This window comes from Artibeus jamaicensis, unplaced genomic scaffold (assembly GCF_021234435.1).
Source record: "Artibeus jamaicensis isolate MK-2021 breed Jamaican fruit bat unplaced genomic scaffold, CSHL_Jam_final contig_241, whole genome shotgun sequence".
NCBI classification, from domain to species: Eukaryota; Metazoa; Chordata; class Mammalia; order Chiroptera; family Phyllostomidae; genus Artibeus; species Artibeus jamaicensis.
The window spans coordinates 8,415,066-8,441,847 of NW_026521509.1; the positions used below are offsets into that span (position 1 = coordinate 8,415,066).

At 38.9% G+C, this 26,782-nt stretch overlaps 1 protein-coding gene and 1 pseudogene across 5 annotated transcripts in view; both read left to right on the plus strand.

Moving 5' to 3' along the window:
- Nucleotides 1-2,080: 2,080 nt before the first annotated feature.
- On the plus strand, nt 2,081-2,609 carry LOC128626944 (ferritin light chain-like; annotated as a pseudogene).
- Nucleotides 2,610-7,764: 5,155 nt separating this feature from the next.
- ATRX (ATRX chromatin remodeler) overlaps nt 7,765-26,782 on the plus strand; it is a 200,037-nt gene continuing 181,019 nt past the window's right edge. For all 5 annotated transcript variants that reach the window (XM_037132200.2, XM_037132203.2, XM_037132202.2 and 2 more), the window contains exon 1: nt 7,765-8,000. In XM_037132200.2, the coding sequence (XP_036988095.2) occupies nt 7,981-8,000 (20 nt within the window). In that variant the 5' untranslated portion in view covers nt 7,765-7,980. The remainder of the gene's footprint in view (nt 8,001-26,782) is intronic.

A 26,782-nucleotide genomic window follows, 5' to 3' on the forward strand; every position in this document is an offset into this window, starting at 1 on the left:
AAAACAAACAAGTGAGCAAATAGAACCAGAGACAGGGAAATAAAGAACAATCTGACAGTAACCAGAGGGGAGGGGGGAGGGGATAATGGGGGGGTGAGAAGGAAGGGTTTTCAGGAACAACTATAAAGGACACACGGACAACACCAAGGGGGGGTGAGATCAGGGAGGGGAGGTGTGGAGAGTTGTGGGGGTAAAATGGAGACAGCTGTACTTGAACAACAATAAAAGAAGTTTAAGAAGAAGAGAGACTCTGATTTCCAGAGTTACCATATTATAATTTTCAAAAGGTCCAATTGTCAACAAAAATATTATGACGCACATAAAGTAATAAAAAATATAGCCCATTCACAGAAGAAAAAGAGAAATTAAAAGAAACTATATCTCAGGAAGCCCAGACAATGGACTTATGAAAAATAAACCAGCTATATAAAATATGTTGAAAAAACTAAAGGAAACCATATTAAGAACTGAAGAGAATAATGCCTCACCAAACAGAATATTAATAGACTATAACATCCAACAACAGCAACATGGTAATATGTGAAGTACAGGATGTGTTAAGTACTGGTAACCTTATTCAGGTTAACACATCACATCATATATGTGTATCAAATCACATTGTACACCTTAAATTTACATAATTTTTATATCAATTACATCTCAGCTGGAAAAAAATAAAACACATTTTTGGGGGGAGAAAAAAATTAAGAGATATCAGAAAAAAGAATCAAACAGAAGTTCTTAAGCTGAAAGATACACTATTTAAAAATTACTAGAGAGCTTCAAAACTATATTTAAGCTGGCAGAGTGAAATAGTGAACATGAAGAGAAGTCGATTTTAATTATCTGGGTGGAGAAGCATCATGAAAAAAAGAATGAATAAAATTAACAGAATGGAGCCCTGGCTGGTGTAGCTCAGTGGATTGAGTGCGGGCCTGCGAACCAGTCTTGGTTCGATTCCCAGTCAGGGCACATGCCTGGGTTGCAGGCCGGTTCCCTGCAGGCCAGTTCCCAGCAGGGGACACACGAAAGGCAACCATACATTGATGTTTCTCTCCCTCTCTCCTTCCCTTCCCCTCTAAAGATAAATAAATAAAATCTTTATAAAGTCATTTTAAAAAATTAACAGAATGAAAGAGAGCCATGAGATACCATCAAGTACACCAACACACACATAATGAGAGTCCTCGCAGGAGAGAAAATACAGAAAAAGTATGGCTAGAAATGTCCGAAATCTGATGGAAGCCATGTATCTACACATCTAAGAGGCTTACCAATCTCCAAGTTAAATAAATACAAAGTTGCCTAGCACAACAGACAGACAGAAAGGGAATTTTGAACGTACTAGGAAAGAAGTGATTTGTCACTTGAAAAATTCTCTGTAAGATTAACAGCCAGTTTCTCATTAGAAACCAAAGAACTCAGAAAGCAGTGGGATGACAGAAAGTGCTGGGAGAAAAAAAGTTCATCAAGGATTCTAGGCAGGGTGGGGTAGGGATAAAGAGATTAAGCAAAAAAGAAAAAAAGACGGACTCAAGAGTTCTTTCACGGCAGTATGGTGATCGCAGGGGCGGGGGTGGGTGGAGGTGAAAGAGGGTATGGGGGGATAAATGGTGGTGGAAGAAGAAAATAAAAGAAAAATAGGTACAAAGAAATCATTATCTGGCATACTCATTCTTCAAAAATGAAGGAAAGCCCTGGCCAGTATGGGTGGCTCAGTTGCTTCAAGCATCATCCTGATATGCCAGGATGTGGGGTTTAATCCCTGGTCAGGGCACGTACAGGGATCAACCAATGAATGCATAAATAAGCTGAATAACACCTGAATGTCTCTCTCTCTCCCCAATACATAAACTTTAAAGGAAACAAATTCATAATTACAGCGGCCTGGGCAGTCCTGGGATCTGTCTCTTGCCGTAACAGGGTTTGAACGGAGCAGACCTAGGGACGCACCTTCTCTCTAATTCCCCTCCATCCTCTTTTCCAGGGGCCACCATCGAAACCACCTCAGCCGTCCTCAGCCTCCAAGACCAAGCAACACCATTTTTTTCCCACCTTAATTCCTCATTGCCTAACAACCATGAGCTCCCAGATTTGTCAGAGTTATTCCACTGAGGTGCAGGCTGCTGTCCACTGCCTGGCCACCCTGCACCTGCGGGCAGGCCACAACTACCTCTCTCTGGGCTTCTATTTCAACCTGAAATGTGGTTCTGCAGGGCGTGGGCTACTTCTTCGGACAATGTCATTGGCCAAGGAGAAGCTTGAGGGCTCTGAGCGTCTCTTAAAGCTGCAAAACCAGCACGGCGGCCGCATTCTTCTCCAGGACTTGGCAAAGCTGTCCCAAGATGAGTGGGGTAAAACTCAGGACGCCATAGAAGCAGCCTGGACTTTGTGAAAGAACCTGACCTCAGGCTCTTTTGGATCTGCATGGGTTCTACCCCCCACAGACCCTCAGCTCCGTGACTTCCTGGATGACGAAGTGAAACTCATCCAGAAGATGGGGGACTATATGGCTCACCTCCACAGGCTAGCCAGCTTCCAAGCTGGTCAGCTCCCAGGTGGGCGTGGCTGAATATGTCTTGGAAAGGCTCACCCTCAAGCACGATTAGGAAGCCTTTGGAGCCCAGAGGCCTCTGAGGGGCCCCTCTCCATTTCCCTATGTCTGGCTTTTGCCTGAGCCTGTCCCTGAAACCACTACACACCTTTAACTGTCTCCCTTGCATTGTACCAAATGGAAACAATAAAACATTTTGCAGCAAAAACAAAATGAAGGACAAATTAAGATAGTCCCCGATAAACAAAAACTGAGTTTTTAAAAAATTTTAATTGTTGTTCAAGTACAGTTTTCTTTTACTGCCATCCCAGCCCATCCCCCAACCCTCCCCACCTCCCTCCCGTTTACACCCCCCTCCTTGTTTTTGTCCATGTGTCTTTTATACTAGTTCCTGTAAACACTTCCCCTTTTCTCCTGAAATTCCCTGCCCTCTCTCCCTCTGGTCACTGTCAGCCTGTTCTCCATTTCAGTGTCTTTGGTTATATTTTGCTTGCTTGTTTGTTTTGTTATTTAGGTTCCTGTTAAAGGTGAGATCATGTGGTATTTGTCATTCACCACCTGGGTTATTTCACTCAGCATAATGCTTTCCAGTTCCATCCGTGCTGTTGCAAAGGGTAGTAGCTCCTTCTTTCTTTCTGCTGCATAGAATTCCATTGTGTAAATGTACCCTAGTTTTCGATCCACTCATTTACTTATGGGCACCTAGGTTGCTTCCAACACTTGGCTTTTGTACATTGTGCTGCTATGAACATTGGGGTGCAATAGGTTCTTTTGGGTTGGTGTTTCAGGGTTCTTAGGATATAATCCTAGAAGTGGAATTGCTGGGTCAAAAGGCAGTTTCATTTTTAGTTTTTTGAGAAAATTCCTTACTGTTTTCCATAGCGGTTGTACCAGTCTGCATTCCCACCAACAGTGAACTAGGATTCCCTTTTCTCCACCAACCTCTCCAGCACTTGTTGTTTGTTGCTTTGGTTATGATGGCCATTCTGACCGGTTGAAGTGGTATCTCATTGTGGTTTTAATTTGCATCTCCAAAAGCTGAGAGAGTTTGTTCTAGTAGATTTTCCCAACAAGAAATGCTAAAGAAAGACAGGACAGAGAAGGAAATATGAAACATTATAGTGGAGATACACAAAATAGACAATAGAAAAACAATAGAGAAAATCAGCAAAACCAAATGTTGTATTTTTTTTTAAGATCAACAAAATTGCCCTGGCTGGTGTGGTTTAGTTGGTTGGAACATTGTCCCATGCACCAGATGGTTGTGGGTTCCGTTCCTGTCAGAGCACATGCCTGGGTTTCATGTTCTATTCCCAGTTGGGGCTTGTGCAGGAGGCAATCGGTTGACGTTTCTCTCACTCTCTTTCTGTCTCTCCTCCTTCTTCTCTCTCTAAAAGCAATGAAAAAATGGCCTCAGGTGAGATTAAAAAATATGCAATTTTCTTGATGTGCCTGCAAACTAGACAATTTGGGTTGTTTTGACTTAGTTATCTTCTTAAAATTCAGTCTTTCTTGCTGTTTTTTTTTTCTTCAGTCAGCTTATTGAGGTTTTTACTTCACTCTATTTATATATAATTAGGACCTCTGTTTCATTAATTTATTTGATTTTAGAGAGAAAAGAGAAGAGAGAAGAGGAGGAGAGAGGAGGAATGAGGAGGGGAGAAGAGTGGAGGAGAGAGGAGAGGGAAGGGAGAAGAGGAGAGAAATGTTGATTTGCTGTTCTACTTATTTATGCATTCGTTGGCTGATTTTTGTCAGGAATGGAAACCACAAACTTGGAGTATCGGGATGAGGCTCTAACCAGCTGAGCCAGCCATTTTCTTTTCTTTTTTTTTAAAGATTTTATTTATTTACTTTTAGAGAGTGGGGAAAGGGGAGAAAGAGAGGGAGAGAAACATCAGTGTGTGGTTGCCTCTTGCACACCCCATACTGGGGGCCTGGCCCGCAACCCAGGCATGTGCCCTGACTGAGAATCGAACTGGTGACCCTTTCGTTCGCAGCCCGTGCTCAATCCACTGAGTTATACTTGGTTCATTTTCAAATACGCCAGATTGTTTTTTTTAATTTTTCTTTTAGTAACTCTTTTGGAAATATCAAAAGAATTGGAAAATGCAGTTAAAAACCTTATTAAATTGACTTAGGGTGGACTCATAAAAATATTGCATAATTTATGGAACTCCCAGTGGTTTATTAGAAGGTATTGGTTTGGAACTATAAGAATATGTTCCTTTGGTGGTTTACTTCTTTTTTGAAGTATAATGAACAAATATTGTATTATTTTCAGGTGGGCAACATAATGGTACTATTAGTAAATCAAAACCCATTTTTTATTGATAGGCAATTCATATACAGTATTAATTTCAGATGTACGATGTAATAAACTCAGTATTTGTATATATTGTGAAATGATCACAGTAAATCTAGTGAACATCTATCACCATTCATAGTGACATTTTTTCTTGTGATGAGAACTTGTAAAATTTGTTGTATTAATGACTTTCAAATATGCAAAACAGTATTATAAATTATAATTGCTATGCTGTACATCTTCATCACTTATTTATTTTATAACTGGAAGTTTGTACCTGATTTACTTTTTTAAAAAAGTAAATAAAATTAAAAGTAAAATTCTTTTTTTTAAAAGAATTTAACTAAGTTGCCCATGGAGTTTATTTTTTATTGTATTTTTTCCATTACCATTTATTATCCTTATGTCCCGCTTCTCCTTGCAGTGTCCACACTGTTGTCCATGTCCATGAGTCTTTTTACCTTCTTTTCGATCCCTCTACCTCCTAACCTCTCCATAGCTGTCGACTTGCTCTCTATCTATGAGTGTGTCTCTATTTTGCCTGTCAGTTTATTTTGTTCATTAGATTCAACATATGAGTAAAATCATATGGTATTTGTCTTTCACCATCTGGCTTACTTCACTTAGTATAATGCTCTCCAGTTCCACCCATGCTGTCGTGAAGGGTGGGAGTTCCTTCTTTCTTTCTGGTGCATAGTATTTCACTGTGTAAATGTACCATAGTTTTTGGATCCACTCATTCACTGTTGGGCACTTAGGCTGTTTCCAGACCTTGGCTATTGTGAATAATGCTACAGTGAACACAGGGGTGTTTATGTTCTTCAGATTAGTGTTTTGGGTTTCTTCAGATATATCCCCAGAAGAGGGGCTGATTTACTTTGAAAGATTCTCTTCTCCCTTATGATTTTCATAATTTAAGTGGGCAGGTGACTTTAACTTCTTTTATATCAAAAAACTAGACAGACTTAAGAGACAAAGGGAATTGCTGCGTCATGATTTTAATGACATTCATTTTAACGGACTTTATATTCATTTTTGAGTCATTTTAGGTTCACAGAAAAATCGAGGTGAGAGTACTCAGCATTCCCAATATACCTCTTAGCCACCCCATTTCTGTATTTTACTTTTGTTGCCTGTGCTTTTGTTCTCACGTGAAAAACAATCACCAAGTCTGATGTCCTGAACCTTTTTCTCCTATGCTATGCTAAAGAGTATTATAAGTTTAGGCCATCCTGGATTCCCATCATCCAGACTTTACATCATCCTGTCTGTGTGGTCCAAGGTCAGCAAATCTCCTGCAGCTTAGATGCCTGAAGGTAGGAGAACGTATCTTTTGAAGTTAATTCCTAGGATTCTTATACAAACATGCTGTTCATCTACAAGCTGTATTAGTCAGAGTCAGCACTTACAGAAATAACGGCAAAAGAAATGTGGGGTGAGTTACGATTTCCCACTGTTACAATTTTCCACTGTTACATGGATTGACTAATTTATATAACCAGTGCCCAACTGAGGAACATCTATGTCACTCTGATGTGACAAATAATGCAGCAGTGAATAGTCTTGCAGACATCTCATTTTTCACATGTAGAGTGTATTTGTTGGAGATATTCCTATTAGTTAAATTGCATTTACCAGGGAATAAAATAAAAATTCTGTAAATTGTATATTTAAGTGATATTTAATGCGTGGAAGAGGAGAAGAAAAACAGTATTACAGATATGGAAGGCTGGTTTCTACAGATGGCAAATGCTACCCAAATATTTGAAAGATGATTTGAAATGTGTACAGGCTTCTCTTGATTAAAAAATTGTCTGAATCTATTGGGTTTTCAAAGTATTCCATTGAAAAAAGGCTCATCACTTTGTATTCCAGTAGAAAGCAGCAACCCTGTGGCCTAAATACAACAGGTGTTCTTGCAAATTTCAAGAAAAGCTAATGGAATGAACTAAGACATGTCTGCAGAATACACTTTGAAAATAATTGAAACTATTCAATTTTAGGAAACTGATTTGTGACTTGTAAAGATTACCAATGGACAATTAAATTATAGAATACGAAAACAGAAATCATCACGCCATACCTCTGTAATGAGGAAACAGACCTAGGTTGCTTGGTTTGTGAGCTAAACATCACATCAGACTGGGGGCATGGTCCGTGTGTGTGTGGGCGTGCTTGTATACGTGTGTTCCAAACAGCAGTTTAGACTTTACAGTGTATTCAGTATTGCAAGAACTGTATGCAGATCTCAAGTTGGTCTAATGACATATCTATTCATATACATGTGTGTGTGTGTATATATACGGCAGGTGGAATATTGTATATAAAATATCTAGGAAAGCTGGTGTGCTGAATATTATACATAAAGCATCCAAGAAAAGCAATGCGCTTGACGATAACCTGGAATATTAGACAGAAAATATTTAGGGTCAACGCATAGATTAATGATTACGAGTGCAGTGTATGGTCTAATTCCTGTGGGATTTGGTGTCTTGGTTTCCTCATCTGGAAAATGTAGGTAACAAGCGTGTGTCTGCCTCAAAGGGTATAAGGATTACACGAAGTCATCTGAACAAAGATTTAGTGTAGTGCTAGACGTGTAGAAACTCTCCATGAATGTAAGTTGGTGTCATTGTTTTGGCAATATGTGAAGGAAGGGGAATGTATCAAAACGCATTTTCCGAATGAAGTCACAATAGTCACTAGCACTTTCAGGTCAATGGGACTAAATTGGAACCCCTAAGAAAAGGTGGGGAGGATCAAATGACTTAGACCGCCTTAGCAACAGGCCCCCAAAGAATGTGAATTCCCGTAGCCAATAAGAATTCGTGGTGTGGAGGAGGTAGCCAATGGATGATGGAAAGAGGAAGAGGGAGGACGCGCCAATTCTCCAGCCTGAGCCTCGGCCCAACAAAATGGCGGCGGCAGCGGCGTCGCTTTGTTTCCGCGGCTCCTGCAGCGGTGGCAGCGCTAGCGGCCTTTGAGCTGTAGGGAGGATTCAGCACCAGCCATAGTGACGACCGACAGCTCAGTGCGTTTGTGTCGTAACCGGACGCCAGGGAGCGCGGAGCGCGGCGCCCTGCGCTCTCTGAAGCTCAAAAGGCTTTGAAGCGAAAACATGACTGCTGAGCCCATGAGGTAAAGCACAACCCGGTCTCGTGGGTCTTAGCGTTCTTGGCCTACGCGCTTTCTGAGTTGGGTGTTTGGCAAAGCTTTGGCTTGGTGGTCCGAGCCTGTCCGTTGCTTAGCTGAAAAGAGGCATCGTTTTCTCTGTAGGTGAGAAGCGTTTAGGGGTTTGGCAGTGGGTTCCATCCCCGGGTGGGGGTGGGGGAGGGGGTGGCGTCGGTGTCGGTGGAGGTAGTGGTGGGGGGGCGCGGCCTGGCTGCTGGGGCGCCCAGTTTAACCTCCCCTAACCGGTGAAGCTTACTTAGATTCCTGTGTCTATTCTTTAATGCACGTGGCATTGAGACCCCCGCAAAGTCGGAAACGGTTTTCGCTGTCCTCGTCATTCTTTCTAATCTCTGGGCCTAGAAACTGCGTGGGTAAGAAGCGGCTCGGAGCGGGGGGAGTGGGAAGAGGGGGAGGGGCGGGCGGGCGGGCGGGATGATGTGAGATCCTGGGAAGACTTAGTGGCATCGAGACTGCTGGAGACGGGAAGTACCCCGGCGGTGCTGAATCGTTTTTTCTGCAGCTCCTGGGGACAAGCCCTTTTTGGGGAGTGAATGGATGGGTCTTGTCGGGTATTTGCATCCCTTCTCTCCTGCCTCGTGAAGGGTATCCTTGGATTTACCTCTAGGCAAGGGGATACTAAGGTGGGGTTTTGCTTCCAGGTAGCCCCAGTATACTACTTATTTGCGAAGTCTAGCTTAAACGGGTGGTAAGGCAGACCACGAACGTTTCGCTACTTTCTGAGCAAATTTCGATCAGAAGTCGTTAGACCCTATTTTTTTTTTTGGTTGTTTATTTATTCATGGGGGAAGGGCAGGTAACCGTAGATTGATGGGAAGTGAGATTTATTGCAAGGGAAGCTGTCCGTCGCAGGATGCCTCTTACCAATGAAGCACATTCAGTAGGTTGAAGCTGTTTTTTTTTCTTTCTTGTGTTTCTGATAAATCTCTTGATAGTGTCTAAAGTATGGGTTAATTTGAAATGTGTACTCCTTTTACACAGGTGACTGGCTTGCTCTTCACACAATTTGACACTCGACTTTTCATTCCTTGTGAATTAAGTAATTTTTCTACTCTGAGATGTATTCTTGGCGCCTAGTGGCAAAATAAACAAAATAACTGGGAGCATGAATCAGAAGTGCATTCGTAGTTGCCAAAATGTGTGTCTTTGAGTCACCATTAGGATGGCATAGGTTTATAGGGCTCTTTAGGATGTAGAATTTTGGAATGAACCTGTGATACTTACTATGCCTGTTTTTCTGCATTAACAAGCAGTAGATAGATGTTTTCCTTCCCTTGAGTTAAAAAAAATACACTTTAGTTCTTACATTATAGATCCCTCGTGTGTAAAGATTGTGGCTTTAGTTTCTGAATTGATGTTTATTGACTCAAGTATAGTAAACCTTTATATATGGGGCATTGAGCACATAGAGGTAGCCAGTACAACTTGTTGGCTGGTTATTATCAGGTGCTCATGTTCAGCTACATCAAGGGTGTACTTACAGTTAAATATGACCTCTAGACTTCATCTCACAAAATCTGCATTTAAGACTATAGGTTTTCTGAATTTGGACTTCTCCCTTTCTCCAGGGTGAACAAATTCACTGTGTATAGAGTTTGCCAATAGAATTATTTATTTTATGCCAGGGTTAAATTTTCCTTATGGGTCTTGAATTTGTGGAGATCCTGGTGGTAAGAGTAAGAATTCTAACTAAAATTGAGTGCTTATTTTTGACCTTTATCTTGAATAATTCTCGACCACATAGGGAGGGTACTTAGTAGCTCCCATTTTACAGATGAGCTGGAAACTGAGGCATACGTTCTTTGAGATCAAAGAACTTGACCAGTTACCTTACACAGCTTGTAAATTGGTGCAGCAGGAATTGAACCCAGTCTTGTCTCCAGAGCTTATGTTCTTTTTTTTTTAAAAGATTTTTATTTATTTATCTTTAGAAGGAAAGGAGAGAAGGAGAGAAACATTAATGTATGGTTGCCTTTCATGCATCCTCTACTGGGAACTGGCCTGCAGGGAACCAGCCGGCAACCCAGGCATGTGCCCTGACTGGGAATCGAACTGCGATTCTCTGGTTCACAGACCTGTGCTTAATCCACTGAGCTACACCAGCCAGGGCTAGAGCTTATGTTCTTTTAAAAAAGATTTTATTCATTTATTTTTAGAGAGGGAGAGAAACATCAGTATGTGGTTGCCTCCCCCTCTAAACGCAGGCATGTGCCCTGACTGGGAATTGAACTGGTGACCCTTTGGTTTGCAGGTTGGCGCTCAATCCACTGAGCCACACCAGCCACAGCCAGAGTTTATGTTCTTAACCACAAGGAATTAATGCTTCCTTGAGTTGCCAGATATAATGTGATTATGACCCCTTTAATTTAGCCCAAGTATTATGACGGAAGAAGTTCACATTAACTATTGCTCTGGTCATTTGTTTTAGCCTGGAGTTTGTAGGTGTTTTTAGTATTTTGCCTCTAGCGTTCAGATAAGATAGCGAGATAACTGAAACATAAACTCCAGAAGCCTTTAAGCTATGTGAAAAGCCCTTTGTACCGAACCACATATTTAAATGTAGAGAACTAATTTGAAAATGCATGATGCTCCCTGTATATTTACAATGAAAGAGCTGCAAGTGGGTATTCAAAAGAACTGTCTTCAGGCTGAAGTGTCATTCATTTCAAGCGATAATCATAGATAAGCAGACGGGTAATGCTTGAGGGAGTTGAACCCACAATACGAAATCACTCTTGATTGTCTTCTAATGTGAGACAGATAATATGAACAATTCTATGCATTATCATTAATTTTGTTACACAGTAGTTCCAGAATTTCTTTGTCAGATCTTCTGCTGAGTATTTGATTAGTTCTGATTTTTACTTGTGTTCATAAAAATTTTTCTAGGCTACTGTGGTGAAAAAAATAGCCAAAAGACAAGAGGAAGAAAATAAACTGATGACCTGGCTAAATTATACATTGAAAAATCAGTGGCTCAGGCTTGAAAGGTTTTCTTACTATTTTTTTTTTTATGTTTTGTTTTTTTTTATTGACTTTAGAGAGGAATGGTGAGAGAGAGGGGGAGAGAGAGAAAAACATCGATGGGAGAAATATTGATTGGTTGCCTCCCACACGCCCTCCAACCGGGGCTCAAACCCGCAACCTAGTCATGTGCCCTGACTGGACTCGAACCCACAACCTTTCGGTGTACAGGATGATGCTCCAACCAACTGAGCCACCCAGCCAGGGCGGTTTTCTTACTATTTTTTAAAGGCTTTTGTTATTTGTTTTGTTAGAAATATGATTGGCTTGTTTTTTCAAATTTTTGCTGTTATAAAAGGTTAGCTTCTGACTGACACATAAACTATTTTCATATAAAGATCTTGGAGATTTGATGGGAGTTGTCATTGGAATCCTTATGGCAACCAAATTATTTGAAAAGCTGACAGAAGTATAACTTGTTACTGGATTTAAATTATAAAAGGCAGAAGTCTAAATTGAGAAATGTTGGGAAAATGTCTTTAGAAAGTCACTGGCTGTTATGTTTATAACATTGGTATACTGCCCTAACTTTTGAAAAATATTATCTGTGTAATACTTGTATTCCCACTATGTGAAAAGCATTAAGCCAGGTCTGTGGAAGGGAGGAGTAGATGCAAATTTTATTAAGGGGTTTGAAAACATTTAAATGCCAGCTGTTTGATTATGTTATTATAAGTGAGGTGAAAAGAAAGACATTTCTGACTTTAATTTTGATCAGGCCAGTTATTATTGCAAACCCTTGGTGTAGTTGATCATGAGCTTTTAGTTGTGTATTGTATTTCTTGAGGTAAGAAAAATGTAGTACAGGAATTTATAGATATGAATGTGTGAAATATTTTTCTTTAAGGAAGTGTATGTATTTAATATTTATGTGCCTCTTTCAACTTTTGGAGTCTGAATAAATTCATGGGTACAGGTAGTTCTGGGGTTTACATGAAATCCTTTTCCCCAGACCTTGAATATTCTCTTGGACTTTGGCAGAAGTTGTTCACATGGTTTAAGCTACTGGAAAATGAATATAGTAGGGCAGTAAAAAGAGTGTCTAAGTAGGATCTCTGTACCTGTATGCTTAAATACTCATGTTATGATTACCTTGATGGCTGAGATGCAAGATTTTTAACCTCCATCAGTAAAATGGGAGTAAGTTTAGTAAGTATTGACGAAATCTGCAGTTGTTTTGGAGGAGGTAACGTGGTTAGAGCAGCAGTTCTTAAAAGAGTAAACTAAAACTTTTTGGGCTCTTTGTTAATGTTTAAGTGTCTCAAGAACCTAAAGAAGTCCCAGGTACATTTACACAATGGGATACTACACAGCAGAAAGAAAGAAGGACCTTTACCCTTTGTGACAGCGTGGATGGAACTGGAGAGCATTATATGCTAAGTGAAGTAATCTAGGCAGTGAAAGACAAATACCATATTATCTCACCAATAAGTAGAACCTAACCAACAGAACAAACGAGAGCAAATAGAACCAGAGACATTTAAATAAAGAACAAACTGACAGTGACCAGAGGAGAGACAGAGGGGATAATGGGAGAAAGAAGGGGAAGGTCATCAAGGAACATGTATAAAGGATCCATGGACAAAGCCAAAGGAGAGGGTAGGATTGACGGTGGGACGTGTGTGGGGGAAATGGAGGCAACTGTACTTGAAGGAACAGCAGTTAAACAAAACAACGAGTCCTAGCACTAAAAGTTCCAGAACTGCTGGTATGAAGGAATGAACACTGAACTATGAGCCACATCAGGGTTTTCTAGTTATAACTCTGTTGCTTAACTGATTGTATGGCCTTGGATAAATCACTTATCCTTTGTACGGCTCTGCTTTGTCATTTGTGGAATAAATTTGTACTAGATGTTATACAAAGTTATTTAAAAATAATCCTGCTTATGTGAGTATGAGTCATTTAAAATTTAATTCCCTTTTGGGGGATAGAAGGATAGTGATGAGAAGTTTCTTTATTCATTATATGCACATCTACTTTTGCCTAAAAACTTATATGGTTCAGGTACAGGTGTTTTGTTGCAACTATAATCTGTCATAATATCATGTACACATACTTGTACAAACACACTGGAAAAGGAAAACTTTTTGCTGGGAAGTTTGTTAATAATTATTGAGGCTGAGGACATGTTCTCTTTGGAAGATTACTGTATTCAGTTGTATTTGTACCTTTTATGATTTTAGATAAGACTTTTGAAAAGACCAATTTAAAAAAATTAAATTTATTTCTTAGAGAAAGAGGAAGGGAGGGAGAGAGAGAGGGAGAGAAACATCGGTGTGAGAGAGAAACATTGCTCAGTTGCCTCATAACTCCAACTGAGGTTCCTGCCCACAACCCAGGCATGTGCTGTGACCTTTCAGTTGGAACTCAATTCACAGAGCCACATCAGCCAGGGCAAAAAGACCTATGTTAATTGAAGCCAATTGTGCTTTTTGCCCTGGAAAAGGGTTGTGTGAATTTTGCTCTGTAGCCACTATTTTCAGATACTTTCTCTGAGATTTTGTCTCTCAGTTTTGGCTTGAAGTAGCCATTCTTATTATGTATAGTTCAGCTTTCATGTTAAATGTTCCATACAGTATTTGTTTAAAAACTATTGGTATGACAGTGGTGTTCATATCTATATGTCCTATGCTTCATATTTTGGGGGGTTGCTTTTTTCCCCCTTCCTCACCAAAGGACATATTTTCATTGCGTTTAGATAGAGAGGAAGAGAGACAGAACTATCAATGTGAGAAACAGGAATGGGTTGCCTCCCTTCCCTGCCTGGACAGGGGATTGTACCTGCCTGAAGGGGGAGCCTACGGGCTTCACATTGGGGATCACTTGCAACCCAGGTATCTGCCCTGACTGGGAATGGAACCCACAGCTCTTTGGTTACCAGTTACTGGTCGACTGGTCAACCAACTGAGCCACACCAGCCAGGGCAAGGGGATTCTCTATTAGTTGATTAAATACCTGAGTGTCAACTAGAGGCCAGGTAGGTGGATATTGAAAAGGCAGAACCTTCTGTGAGTCCCCCTGCCATCCTCTACTCAATGTCCCTCCCTCTAACTGCCTCAGTGCAACGCTCCCATCCTGGAAGGGGTTTCTTCCATGATACTGTCACCACAGCCCCTAGATCCCCATCCTAACCTTGTTTTTATGGCTTAACTGAATTTTGAAACACAATGAAACTGCAAAACTTGTTTGTCTTAATTCTCAGCCGGACTTCCATGTGCTCAGCCGAAGTCCGATATGTTACAATCCAGAGCACAGCCTCCTGTGAGCGCCCACTGCTGTCCCTGATAACACTCATATGCAGCACCGGCCCCATTTCCATCCCCCCCTTTTTTATGTTGAAGGCATCTAATAAATAAGTTGGCTAATTTTTTGAGGGGGGAGAGATTTATTTTAAGCTATAACTGTAACTCTGGGATCCCAAAGGGCATTTCCTCACCTCAGGGGGCTTGTAAGGGAAAGAAAGGGCAAAGCCAGTGTAAAGAGAATTAAGTATTTGCATTTAAAAAGGCACTTCACTGAAATGGAAGATTCACTTAGGGTGTGTGTGTGTGTGTGTGTGTGTGTGTGTGTGTGTGTGTGTGTGTTTTTAATCTAACTGCAGCTTAGCCCCAGCCTGGTGACATAAGTAGTTTACCTCCCTGGGATAGTAGTTGCATTTTAATATTGCCACCTTGCCTGCTTTCAGGTTGAGTGGCTTTTAAGTCTAGTGTTCCTTATGTTAAACATCACCAAAAGGGAAAGATGACTGAAAGGTTTCTCTCTCCACAGAATTTATGCCTCCTTAAGGCATTGTTCACCTAGCGAGGGACATAGCAAGGAAATAAGCAGTTACAAAGCAGTACTAAAATGGAGGTACATTGGTTGTGCTAGAGATCAGACATGAAGGAAAGTCTAATATGGGAGCTATCTAGGAAAAGTTTTGTAGAGGTAATGGTATCTGTGTTGGGTCTTGAAGATGAGTTAGTTAAGGGTTGGCTCTGAAAACGGACAGTCCAGGCAGAAGGTTAGTATGGCTAAAGATTAGTCTTATTTTCTGCATAGCACAGGAAATAAAGCTGTTTACATAAATAATTTTGCAGAAGTATATTAAAGTGGTAAATGCTGCATTAGATAAAAAGTAAGTTGGTGTGAGGGTTCAGAGTAAGAACACATTTCTGAAGAGGTCCAGGGAGGGCTTTATAGAGAGATAGCATTGGAATCTGGCCATTGGAGAGTGGGTAGCTTTCACAAAGGAGACTGGACTGGGGGAGGGTTCCAGATGTGAGGTATTACAGCTTCAGTAAATGAATGTTTTATATATTTGTGTTTTCTCTTCTGAAAAAACGTTAACTTAGAATTTTCAAGTCAACTCCTGGACAAATATTGTGTAACCATTGGGCACTTAGTATGTTTTTTCCAGCTTTATTGAGCTACAATTGACATCTAACATTGCATAAGTTTAAGGTGTACAATGTGCTGATTCGATATATCTTTAAAAACAGTTACCACAATAAAGTTAGTTAACATGCAATTACCTTTTTTTTTTTGGCTGTTGTGGTTTTAAGTTATGTATTAAGAGCTTGTGTATATTAGATATCTAGAACTTACCTTATAGTTCGGTTTCTAGGTTAACCTTTATGGCTTGATGATTTTGTAAAAGCCAGGTGTGCCCTTGTGAGTGAGCCTGATGATTTCAGTTAAGGAACATCAAAAGTATTACCTACTTTTTAAAAAGATTGTGTAGAATTTAATGCACAGATCTTGAATGACTACACTTGTTTAAAAGGTGTCTTTAGTTTTCTTAATTGGTCATCTGAAGTGGTCCATTGACTTTTGGGTGACGTTCGATGTATAGGTAGAATCTAAAATAAATAATTTATTTTCAAGTAATACTGGATTTGTTGTTTTGCTTATTTGAATTATGTTAGCAACTTTTTGGTGTATTTGATAGCGTTTTAAACTTCATTCTGATAAAATGCTTGTTTTGAAATGTGAATTTGTTCCAGCAAGGGAACAGTTTGTGCATAAGACAATTTTCATTTGTTTATGCAGTGTTTTGTCTACAAGATTGGGGTCAGAAAACTATTTGTAAATAAAATTCTGTTGGAACATACCCAAGCCCATTTGTTTACATTGCCGGTGGCTGCTTTTGTACTACTATCTCAGAGTCGAATAGTTGCAAAAGAGACCTAATGGCCCACAAAGTCTTAAAATATTTACTGTCTGGCCCTTTATAGAAAGAGTTATAGAAACTGCCCAAAGCTGAACTGAGCTGCATTAAAATACTCACATATATATGCACACACCTCAGACATCTGCCAGCTACCTCAGTTCACCCCAAATGTTTTGAAGTACACCCATCCACATGTTACAGTTTTCCATCAGATTTCAGATAACCCTCCTTCCAATCGCTTCACAATAATTCATGAGCTGCAACCCTTCAGATGGCCTCTTTCATGAGCAAACTGAAGGTCTTTTTCAGGATAAAGTACCATATTCATCGTTGAATTTGTGTACTTTTTAAAAAATAATAGGCTTTTTTCACACTTTTTAAAAAAAAGATTTTATTTATTTATCTTAAGAGAGGAAGGGAAGGAGAGAAGGAGAGAAATATCAATGTATGGTTGCCTCTTGTGAGTCCCCTGCTGGGAACTGACCTGCAACCCAGGCATGTGCCCTGACTGGGAATCGACTGCGATTGTGTGGTTTGCAGGTCCGCGCTCAATCCATTGAGCTATACCAGCCAGGGCCTGATTTGCGTACTTCTTAATAAAAGCACTTCATATGTGTAAACTGTAAAATTATGCACCATTTTTATTTTATTTTATTTTGAAAAAGGTTTTATTTATTTATTTAGTTTTTAGAGGGGAGAAGGAAGGGAGAAGGAGAAGGACACTGTAAGTTGCCTCTCGCATGCTGCCCAGGTACCTGGCTCCCAACCCAGGCATGTATGCTCTGACCCAAAATCCAACCAGTGACCTTTTGGTTTGTGGGACTTCACCCAACCCACTGAGGCATACCAGTCAGGGCAATGCTACAATTTTTATTATGTTTTTGTGTTTTAAAAAAAAATGTGTCACTGATGATGTTTTTTTGTGTTGTGCTTCTAACCCATTTTTTTTCCTGATTCCTATGCTGTTCATTGCACAATTGTTTGTAACCTGGTGAGTTTTTAGGAACTCCTGTTATGTGATTGTAGAACCAACTATAATTGTCATCCTGTAAAAAGTACTAATTCATTCACCACCTATTTCTTGGGCTGTATGAGAATTAAATGAGTTAATGGACACCAAGCACTTAGATTAGTGTTTGGGACATAATAATTACTCAAATATTGGTCATTACTGATTACTGTTACCATGTGCCTGGAACTGTTCTAAGTATTGCTTATATGAACAAGAAAAATAAGGCCATGTCTCCATGAAGCTTGCACTATGCTTTTAAAAATCTGTATTAATAAACATTTTCACTAGTAATGCAATCCTCTCCCCCACAAAAAGATTTTTTAGTGTTTTTATAGGTAATATTTAAAAAATATATATCTACAGATCAAAGGAATTTACTTAAAATAACTTCCTAGTCAGTGAATGTCTCATTGATCTCATGTAATATTTTATTGAATTGTTTGATTTTTAAAAAAATAACTGTAACCTCAGGACATGAATCTGATCTACTTTCAAGGCAATAAAGACTAATCATCTCCTTTTTACTATATTTAAAACATTAAAAAAGTTAAATATAATTTCAGACTTACAGAAAACTTGCCTCATGCATGCCACCAATTGGGGACCTGGCTTGCTTAATTTTTAGAGTTGGGAAGAACTTTCCCATATCTCATTTTTCCTGCCTTTCCCTATTCTGCTTTTCTCAGCTACCTCCAAGATTCAGAACCAAAACATTCAATTTATGAGTCTTGTGTATGCTGAGTTATCTACTAAAAATAAAGGAACTAAGAGTGAATGTTCCATATGAAAGTGATTGGGCCTGTTACTTGTTAAGTATATGAAATAATATGTTTTTTCAAAGGTTGAATATAGTGCATCCAACACAGCTTATTGAATATATCACTTTAGAGACAGAAGGGAAAATATTTAGAGGTCCTAAATGACTTCAGGTTTTTATTTTTATTTTTTATTTTTATTTTTTTATATTCTTTCTCTTTTTAGTTTTTTTTTTTAATGTGTAACAAATCACCACTCTTTTAAGGACTTCCTGAGCAGGCATTATCTTTATTTTAATAAACATTTATTTTTCTCTGTACAAGGCAATTTGCTATTTCCCATGTGGAAAAAAACCAGATGAACCCAAACCAGTTTCCTCTTTTGAGGAGTTTACACTCTAGTAGAGAGTACTTTGAGTTTTCAACAAGGAACTAGAAGCAGAATGTGTTGCTTATTATATATAAGAGAAGTTAAAGAAAACAGTGAAAGAAGAGGGAGGGAAAGAGAACATTCTTTGAGCTGAGTTATCGCAAGGTAGTATTGGAAGGTCATGTGTAAATTATCTTGCAGGGCTTTGAATGTTATGCTTACAAATTTGTACCTTCTCCTTATTTATAAACATGGGAAGCTTTTGAATATTTAAGTGTGGCAATGGCAGATTGAAGAACAGATTTAGAACCTGTTTAAAAAGGCCAAGCAATACTTAATATAAAAAAACAATTTCAACCTAGACATTTTCAGTATTATATTCTAAAACCTTGTAAAATGTGATTTAGGGATAGGAGATGAGTAATGAGGAATAATCTTTCTAAGAGTAAATAAAATGTACTGTGTACTGTTTATTAAAATGGATGTTTTGGGGATGCTTTTACATATTTACAAATGTCTATGCATCATGGGGAATCCAGCTTCTCTTGGGGAATCCAACTTCTCATAAAAGGCAGTGTAGTTGAATGGCAACAAACACCTGGGTTAAAATCTTAACTCAGTTCTGTACTTACTTTGGACATTTACTCAATGTCTCTGATTATCTGCACTGAAAATGGGTCTTAAAAGTATAGAAGTGATTGGATCAGTCTATGTTAAATAAGATAATGTCATGTACATTTTAAGTATTCAATATTATTAGTGATTAGGGCAAATGACCTAAGATGGGACCTTGTAATTTCACAAAGTTCTGTCTTAATAGGAGGAAGGCCATACCAATAACAGGGTCTTAGATTTGTAGGATTTGCAAGAAAACCTCAGCGATTTAGCTTTCACTTTATTCATTTAATTGTGATAAAATTTACACAACTAAAATGTATCATTTTAGCTATTTTTAAGCATTCAATTCAGTGACATTAAATAATTCTCATTGTTGTACAGTTATTACCTCTGTCTCTCTCTAAAACTTTTTATCATCCCAAACTGAGATGCGCTGTACCCATAATCTCCATTCCTGTATCCCCAAACCCCTATTAACCACCATGCTACTTTCTGTCTTTGTGAATTTGACTATTTTAGATACCTCTATATAAGTGGAATTGTACAATATGTGTCCTCTTGTGTTTGGCTTATTTTACTTAGCATAATGCCTTCAAGGTTCATGCATTTTGTAGCATGTATCGGAATTTCTTCCCTTTTTAAGGTTGAAGAATATTCCTTCATTGTATGTATATACCATATTTACTTTATCCCTTCAACTAACTATTGATGGGCATTGGGCTTTTTTAATCTTTTGGTTATTGTGAATCATGGTGCTGTAAATATTGGTATATAAATGTCTGTTCAGGTCCTTGCTTTCATTTCTTTTAGCTGTGTAGTTCCCTTTATATGTGTGTGGTTTTGCTTTCTGTAGTTTTAGTTACCTGTGATCAACCATGATGCAGAAATATTAAATGAAAAATTCTAGAAATACACAATTCATAAGCTTTAAATTGCATGTCATTATTTCTAAGTAGTGTGATGAAATCTCTCTCTGTCCTGACCCTACATGAATTATCCCTTTGTCCAGCCTGTTATTCACTTAACTTAGTAGCCATCTGGGTTATCAGATTGATCACCAGTGCTTGTGTTCAAGTAACCTTATTTTAATTAATAATATCACACTCATAAAACTTGTATTACAGTATATTGTTATACATCAGTCGGTTGCCTCTCTCATGCCCCCAGTTGGGGGCCTTACAGTATATTGTTGTTTTTATTCTGTGTTATTATTATTGTTAATCTCTTACTGTGCATAATTTATAAGTTAAACTTCATAATATTATATTTAGGATAAAACATAGTATATACAAGTTTCAGTAGTAGCCTAGGTTTCAAGCATCCACTGGTGGTCTTGGATTGTATCTCCCTCAGATAAGGGGAAATTACTGTATACCTGGAAGTGGAAATCGATCTTTATATCTTTAATATCTCAAGGAACCACCAAACTTTATAAAAAATTCTCACCCAAACACACTTTTCCCCTATTGCTTTTAGAGAGAGTGAAGCATCGGTGAGACAGGGAAGCAGATTTGGTTGCCTCCTGTGCACCTTGGACTGGGGATTGTACGAACCTGGACCAGGGATCATATGTGCCCAAACTGGGGAATGAACCCACAGCCCAGGTATATGACCTGTCCGAGAATTCAGCCAGCAACCCTTCAGTTACAGGATGATACTCCAACCATTGAGCCACACTGGCAGGGGCACCACCAAACTTTTTCATAGTAGCTGCACTTTTAAAAAAATCGTCACCTGAGGATATAGTTTATTGATTTTACAGAGGGGAGGGGAGAGAGAGAGATGGAGAGAGGAGAGAGGAAGAGAGGGGGAGAGAGAGAGAGAGAGAGAGAGAGAGAGAGAGAGAGATGGGTTGCCCCCTATATGCTCCCCGACCAGGGATTGAACCTACAACCTAGGTATGTGCCGTGACAGAGAATCAAACCCACAACCTTTTGGTGCACAGAGTGACAACTCCAAGAAACTGAACCACCCAGAAAGAGCAATAGCTGCATTCTTTTAAACATACCCGCTTGTGTTGTATGAGAGTTCCAGTTTCTCCACAGTCTTGCCAACATCGATTTTTATAGTCTGTTTTTTCATAATGGTCATCCAGATGGGTATAAAGTGTTATCTCATTGTGGTTTTAACTTGTACTTCTCTAATGACTAGTGATGTGGAACATGTTTTCATGTACTTGTTGGCCATTTATCTGTCTTTGGGTTGCAAATGTCTATTGAAGTTCTTTGTACAGTTTAAAAAGTTTTTTTATTTGTAGGAGTCATTCATAAATTCTGGCTCTTAATCCCTTATCAGATATATGATTTGTGAATATTTTTCTTAGCCTGATGGTTGTCTTTTCACTCTCTTGGTAGTATTTGATACAAGAAGTTTTCAATTTTGATGAAGTCCAAGTTACCTACTTTTTTCTTTTGTTGTTTGTGGGTTTGATGCCATTCAAGAAATCATTTCCAACTCTAAAGTCATGAAGTTTTTCCTATTTTCTTTTAAGAATTTTAATGTTATTTATTTATATTTTAGAGAGAGAGGGGAAGGAAAGGAGAAAGAGGAAGAGAAACATCAATTGGTTGGTTGCCTCTCATGTGTCCCCTACTGGGGACCTGGCCTGCAACCCAGGCATGTGCCCTGACTGGGAATGAAACTGGCAACCCTTTGCTTCACAGGCCGGTGCTCAAACTATTGAGCTACACCAGCCAGGGCTCTTTTAAGAACTTTATAATTTTTGTACTTATATTGAGGTCTTTGATCAATTTTGAATTAATTTTCATATATGATGTCATATAGGGATTTGCATGTGGATATCCTGTTTTCCTAGCACCTTTTTAGTAACATTGGCCTCATTGTCTATTATCAGTTTATCATAGATGTAAGGGTTTATTCCTGGGCTTTCTATTCTGTTCTATATGTCTATCCTTATGCCAGTATCACTCAGCTTTGATTACTTTAGCTTTGGAGCAGATTTTGAAATTGGGAAATGAGAGTATTCCAACTCTGTTCTTCTTTTTAAAAAACTGTTTTGTCTATTTGGAGTCCCTTGAATTTCCATATGAATTTTAGGATTGACTTTTTCATTTTTGCAGTAAGGCTGTTGCAAATTTTATAGGGATTACAGTGAATAGATAAGTTTACCTGGGGGAGTATTACTCTCTTAACTATTAAATCTTTCAGTCCATGAACATGGGATATCATTCCATTTATTTCACTCTTTAATTGCTTTAAGCAATGTTTTAGAGTTTTCATTGTACAAATTTTGAACCTCTTTAATTAATTATTCCCACAATTTCTTTTAGATGCTATTTTAAATGGAAGTGTTTTCTCAATTTCCTTTTTTGGATTGTTCATTGTTAATGTATAGGAATATGACTGATTTTTTTGTGATGATCTTATATCTTGTAATGGTGCTAAATTCATTTATGAGCGCTAATCATTTTTTTTGTGTGGATCCTTTAGCATTTTCTATATGTAAAATTATGTCATCTATGATATACTTTCCTATTTGGATGACTTTATTCTTCTTTTCTAATACCTGTTGAATAGAAGTGGCAAAAATGGGCATACTTGTCTTGTTTGCTGTTAAGTATGATAATAGCTGAGGGTTTTTCAAATAAGTGCCCTTTATCAAACTGGTGAAGTTTTTTTTCTCTTACTAGTTCTCTGCTTTTACTGTGAAAGGGTGTTGAATTTTGTCAAATGCTTTTTCTATGCCAATTTAGATGATTATATAATTTCCCCCCTTTGTTCTATTTATATGTTATATTCCATTGATTTATTTTTGTGTCACTCTTCGAATTCCGAGGGTAAATTCCCCTTGGTCATGACTTACAATTTTTTAAATATTTCCTTGAATTCTGTTTGCTGGTATTTTGTTTAGGGTTTTTGCATCAGTAATTCATGAAGAATATTGGTCTTTAGTTTTCTTTTTTGTGATGTGTATTTGACTGTGGTATCAGTGTAATGCTGGTCTCCTGAAATGAGTTAGTAAATGTTCTCTCTGCAGTCTTTTTGGAAGAATTTGAGAAGAGAGTTGAGACCAGGAATCTTACACACCCAGACTGGAGAATGAACCTGCAACTCAGGCATGTGGCCTAACGGGAAATTGAACCAGGGACCTTTGGCTTTGAGCCATATGGATCAGGGTAAAGATAAGCCTTTTACTAAAAAGTTTTATGACTGGGGTGTTACTACTCATGACCACAGGAAGAGCCTCAGGCAGGTCCATCAGAGATAATCCAGCAGGAGGCATTGTTATCACAGGAGATACAGGACATAGCCTCGAGCTATGGTATTCTCTTTGAAGACATTCCAGTGGGTCAGGTTGTGGTTAAACTGCTGATCCTGATCTCGTGTAGGCCTAGGGTAATTTGTGTGATTATATCTCAGTTTAAAAAAAAAGTTTAAAAAGTAAAAAAAAAAAAGAAAAGAAAAGAAAAAAGCTTATGGAAAAGGTTATAAGCAAAAAATAGTTTTGTACAGCTGTACAGTGTGTTTGTGTTTTAAGTTGAGTTATTACAAAAGAGTCAAAAAATTTAAATTTAAAAAGTTCACAAAGTAAAAAAGATACAGTAAGCTAAGGGTAACTTGTTGAAAAAAGAAGTTTTAAACTAAATTGAGTGTGGCCTAAGTGTGCAGTGTTTATAAAATCTACAGTAGTGTCCAGTATGTCCTAGGCCTTCACATTCACTGACCACTCACTCACTGACTCAGAGCTACTTCCAGTCCTGCAAGCCCCATTCATGGCAGGTGCCTTAAACAGGTATACCATTTTTTATCTTTTATACTGTATTTTTACTGTACTGTTTCTATGTTTAGATGTGTTCAGATATACAAATACTTACCATTATATGACCATTACCTATATAGTATTCAGCACAGAAACATGCTATATAGGTTTGTAGTCTAGGAGCAATAGGCTATCCCATATGGCCTAAGTGTATAGGAAAGTCTACCATCTAAGTATGCCCCAGTGACAAATGCTGGGGAGTAGTGGGGCATGGTGGGTATATAAGTTAAAACATCATAGTTGCTCTGGCCTAGTGGCTCAGAGTCTTGGCACAACATCCTGTGCACAAAAGGTTGAGGGTTTCTTGCCCTGTTGGGGCTTATACAGGAGACAACTTAGCAATGTTTCTCTATCACATCGATGTTTATACGTTTCCCCCACCTTCCTCTCTCTTTCCTCTCTTCCTCCCTGCTTCTCTCCCCCTCTCTCTAAAATCAAGAAATAATTGTTGGGTAAGGAGTAGAAAAAAAAAATCACAGTGCCCTCGTAATGAAGTTCAGTAGCTTGTACTTTTAAGTGTTACCCTGATCCTCGCAAGTTTCGATTAGATTTAATAGTTTCAAAAAGTTGATTCTGACCACTTTTACCAGCATAATGGTTGCCTTAATGGAGGACACAATTTCGGAGCACCTGTTCTACTATCGTACATGGTGTCATTCCTGGTGTGTTTGTTTTAACCCCTCTGCCAGTGCCACATTTTCATAATAACTATAGTTTATTTTGTAGTCTTGATACCTGCTCAGGTATGAATGCCCACACTGTTGTTTGTACTGTCTTGGCTGTTCTTGGACCAATACTGCTCCGTATTATATATCCCTTTTTATGTTTCTCAATTCTTCGATAAATGTTTTATTCTATTTCGATAAACCCTTTAAGGCCTAATGTGAGCTAAGCATTATTTTAGATCAAAGTTTCTTTTTTTTTAAGATTTTATTTATTTATCTTTAGAGGAGAAGGGAAGGAGAGAGGGAGAGAAACATCAATGTATGGTTGCGTTTGTGCGTCCCCTGCTGGGAACTGGCCTGCAGGGAACCTGCCTGCAACCTGGGCATGTGCCCTGACTGGGAATCGAACCGTGATTATCTGGTTCGCAGGCCCGCACTCAATCCACTGAGCTACACCAGCCAGGGCTAGATCAAAGTTTCTTGACTTTGCATTATATAGACATTTTGGTCCGAATAACTTTTTGTTGTGGGAGGCTGTCTGTGTGTGCATTGTATCCCTGGCTTCTACCCAGTAGATAGGAACTAGTAACACCTTTCCCCTGTTTGTGACAACCAAAAATGTTTAAATACATTGTCAATGGTCCCTTTAGATGTTGGGAGAGTGGAGGTGGCACAGTTCTCATATGTGAGAACTACTAATCTAGGTGATAGGGACTCACATAAATTTAATACTGAGCTAAATGGAGGAGTAAATGGCTGAAATACACTGTGATGGGGTTAAGTACAGTTCCAGAGATATGAACCAAGAAATGTGGAAGAACAGCAAAAAATTGTCTTATAGACAGATGTGGTGGATTTTTAAAAAGATTTTATTTATTTTTTGAGAGAGGGAAAGGGAGGGAGAAGTAGAGGGAGAGAAACATCAGTGTGTGGTTGCCTCTTGTGCCCCCCACCAGGAACCTGGTTTGCAACCCAGGCATGTACCCTGACTGGGGATCAAACCAGCAACCCTTTGGTTCACAGGCCCATGCTCAATCCACTGAGCTACACCAGTCAGGGCAGATGTGGTTTTGAGTTGGGTCTTATGGCAAGTTGATGGAGTTGATTAGGAGGGGGAGGTTCTAGCTAGTGCAAATGGCAAGTCTAAAGATTTGGTTAAAAAAAAAATAAAAGGACCCTTATGTGTCTTGAGAACACCAACACATTATTAAGTGTGATTGGAGAGGATATGGGAGGTAGAGTTGACAAAAGGGAAGGTGGTTGGAGTCACATTTGAAAAGGCTTTTTAATGCTATGCCAAGATGTTTCAGTTTTGTCTTTTCATTATAGAAAACCAACAAATACTTAAAAAATCTTTAGAGTGATATGATCGACTTTTTCTAAAAGACAATAATGAGTCCTGGCTGATGTGGCTCAGTGGATTGAGCACCGAGCTGTGAACCAAAGGGTCACTGGTTGGATTCCCAGTCAGGGCACATGCCTGGGTTGTCCCCAGTAGTGGTGTGTGAGAGGCAACCACACATCGATGTTTCTATCCTTCCTCCTTTTCCTTCTGTCAATCAATCAATAAATAAATAAAACAATAGTGATACAGTGAAATGATAAAAACATGATTAGTATTGAATTCAAGAAGATAACTATAGCTTGTAAACCAGGAAAATAAGGAAAGAGGATGGAGATTTATATAAAACTAAAATCAAATGTCAGAGATTGCTCTTAAATCACATTACTCTGTAGATTTTTTTTTTACATCTTACATTTGTCAAAATTCTTTTTAAAAAGATTTTATTTATTTACTTTTAGAGAGAGGGGAAAGGAGGGAGAAAGAGAGGGAGAGAAACATCAATGTCTGAGAGATAGATTTTTTTTTAAGATTTTATTTATCTTTAGAGGGGAAGGAGACTGGGAGAGAAACATCAATGTATGGTTGCCTTTCATGCGCCCCCTGCTGGGAACCGGCCTGCAGGAAACCGGCCTGCAACCCAGGCATGTGCCCTGACTGGCAATTGAACTGCGATCCTCTGGTTCGCAGGCCTGTGTTCAATCCACTGAGCTACACCAGCCAGAGCTGCTTTTTTTCTTTTTTGTGAGAGATAGATTTATCAGTTGCTTCTCACACACTCGCAATTGGGGACCCACCCACAACCCAAGGCATGTGCCCCAACCTGGAATGAACTGGTGACCTTTCAGTTTCCAGGCCGGCACTTTTAATCCATTGAGCCAAACCAGCCAGGGCAAAAACTCACATATTATTAACACCGAGGATGATTCTTGGTATTTAAAACAGGAGTGAGGTTGACAAATGTACAAAGTATTTATTTTTTTCAAGCAAATTATATATATATATATATA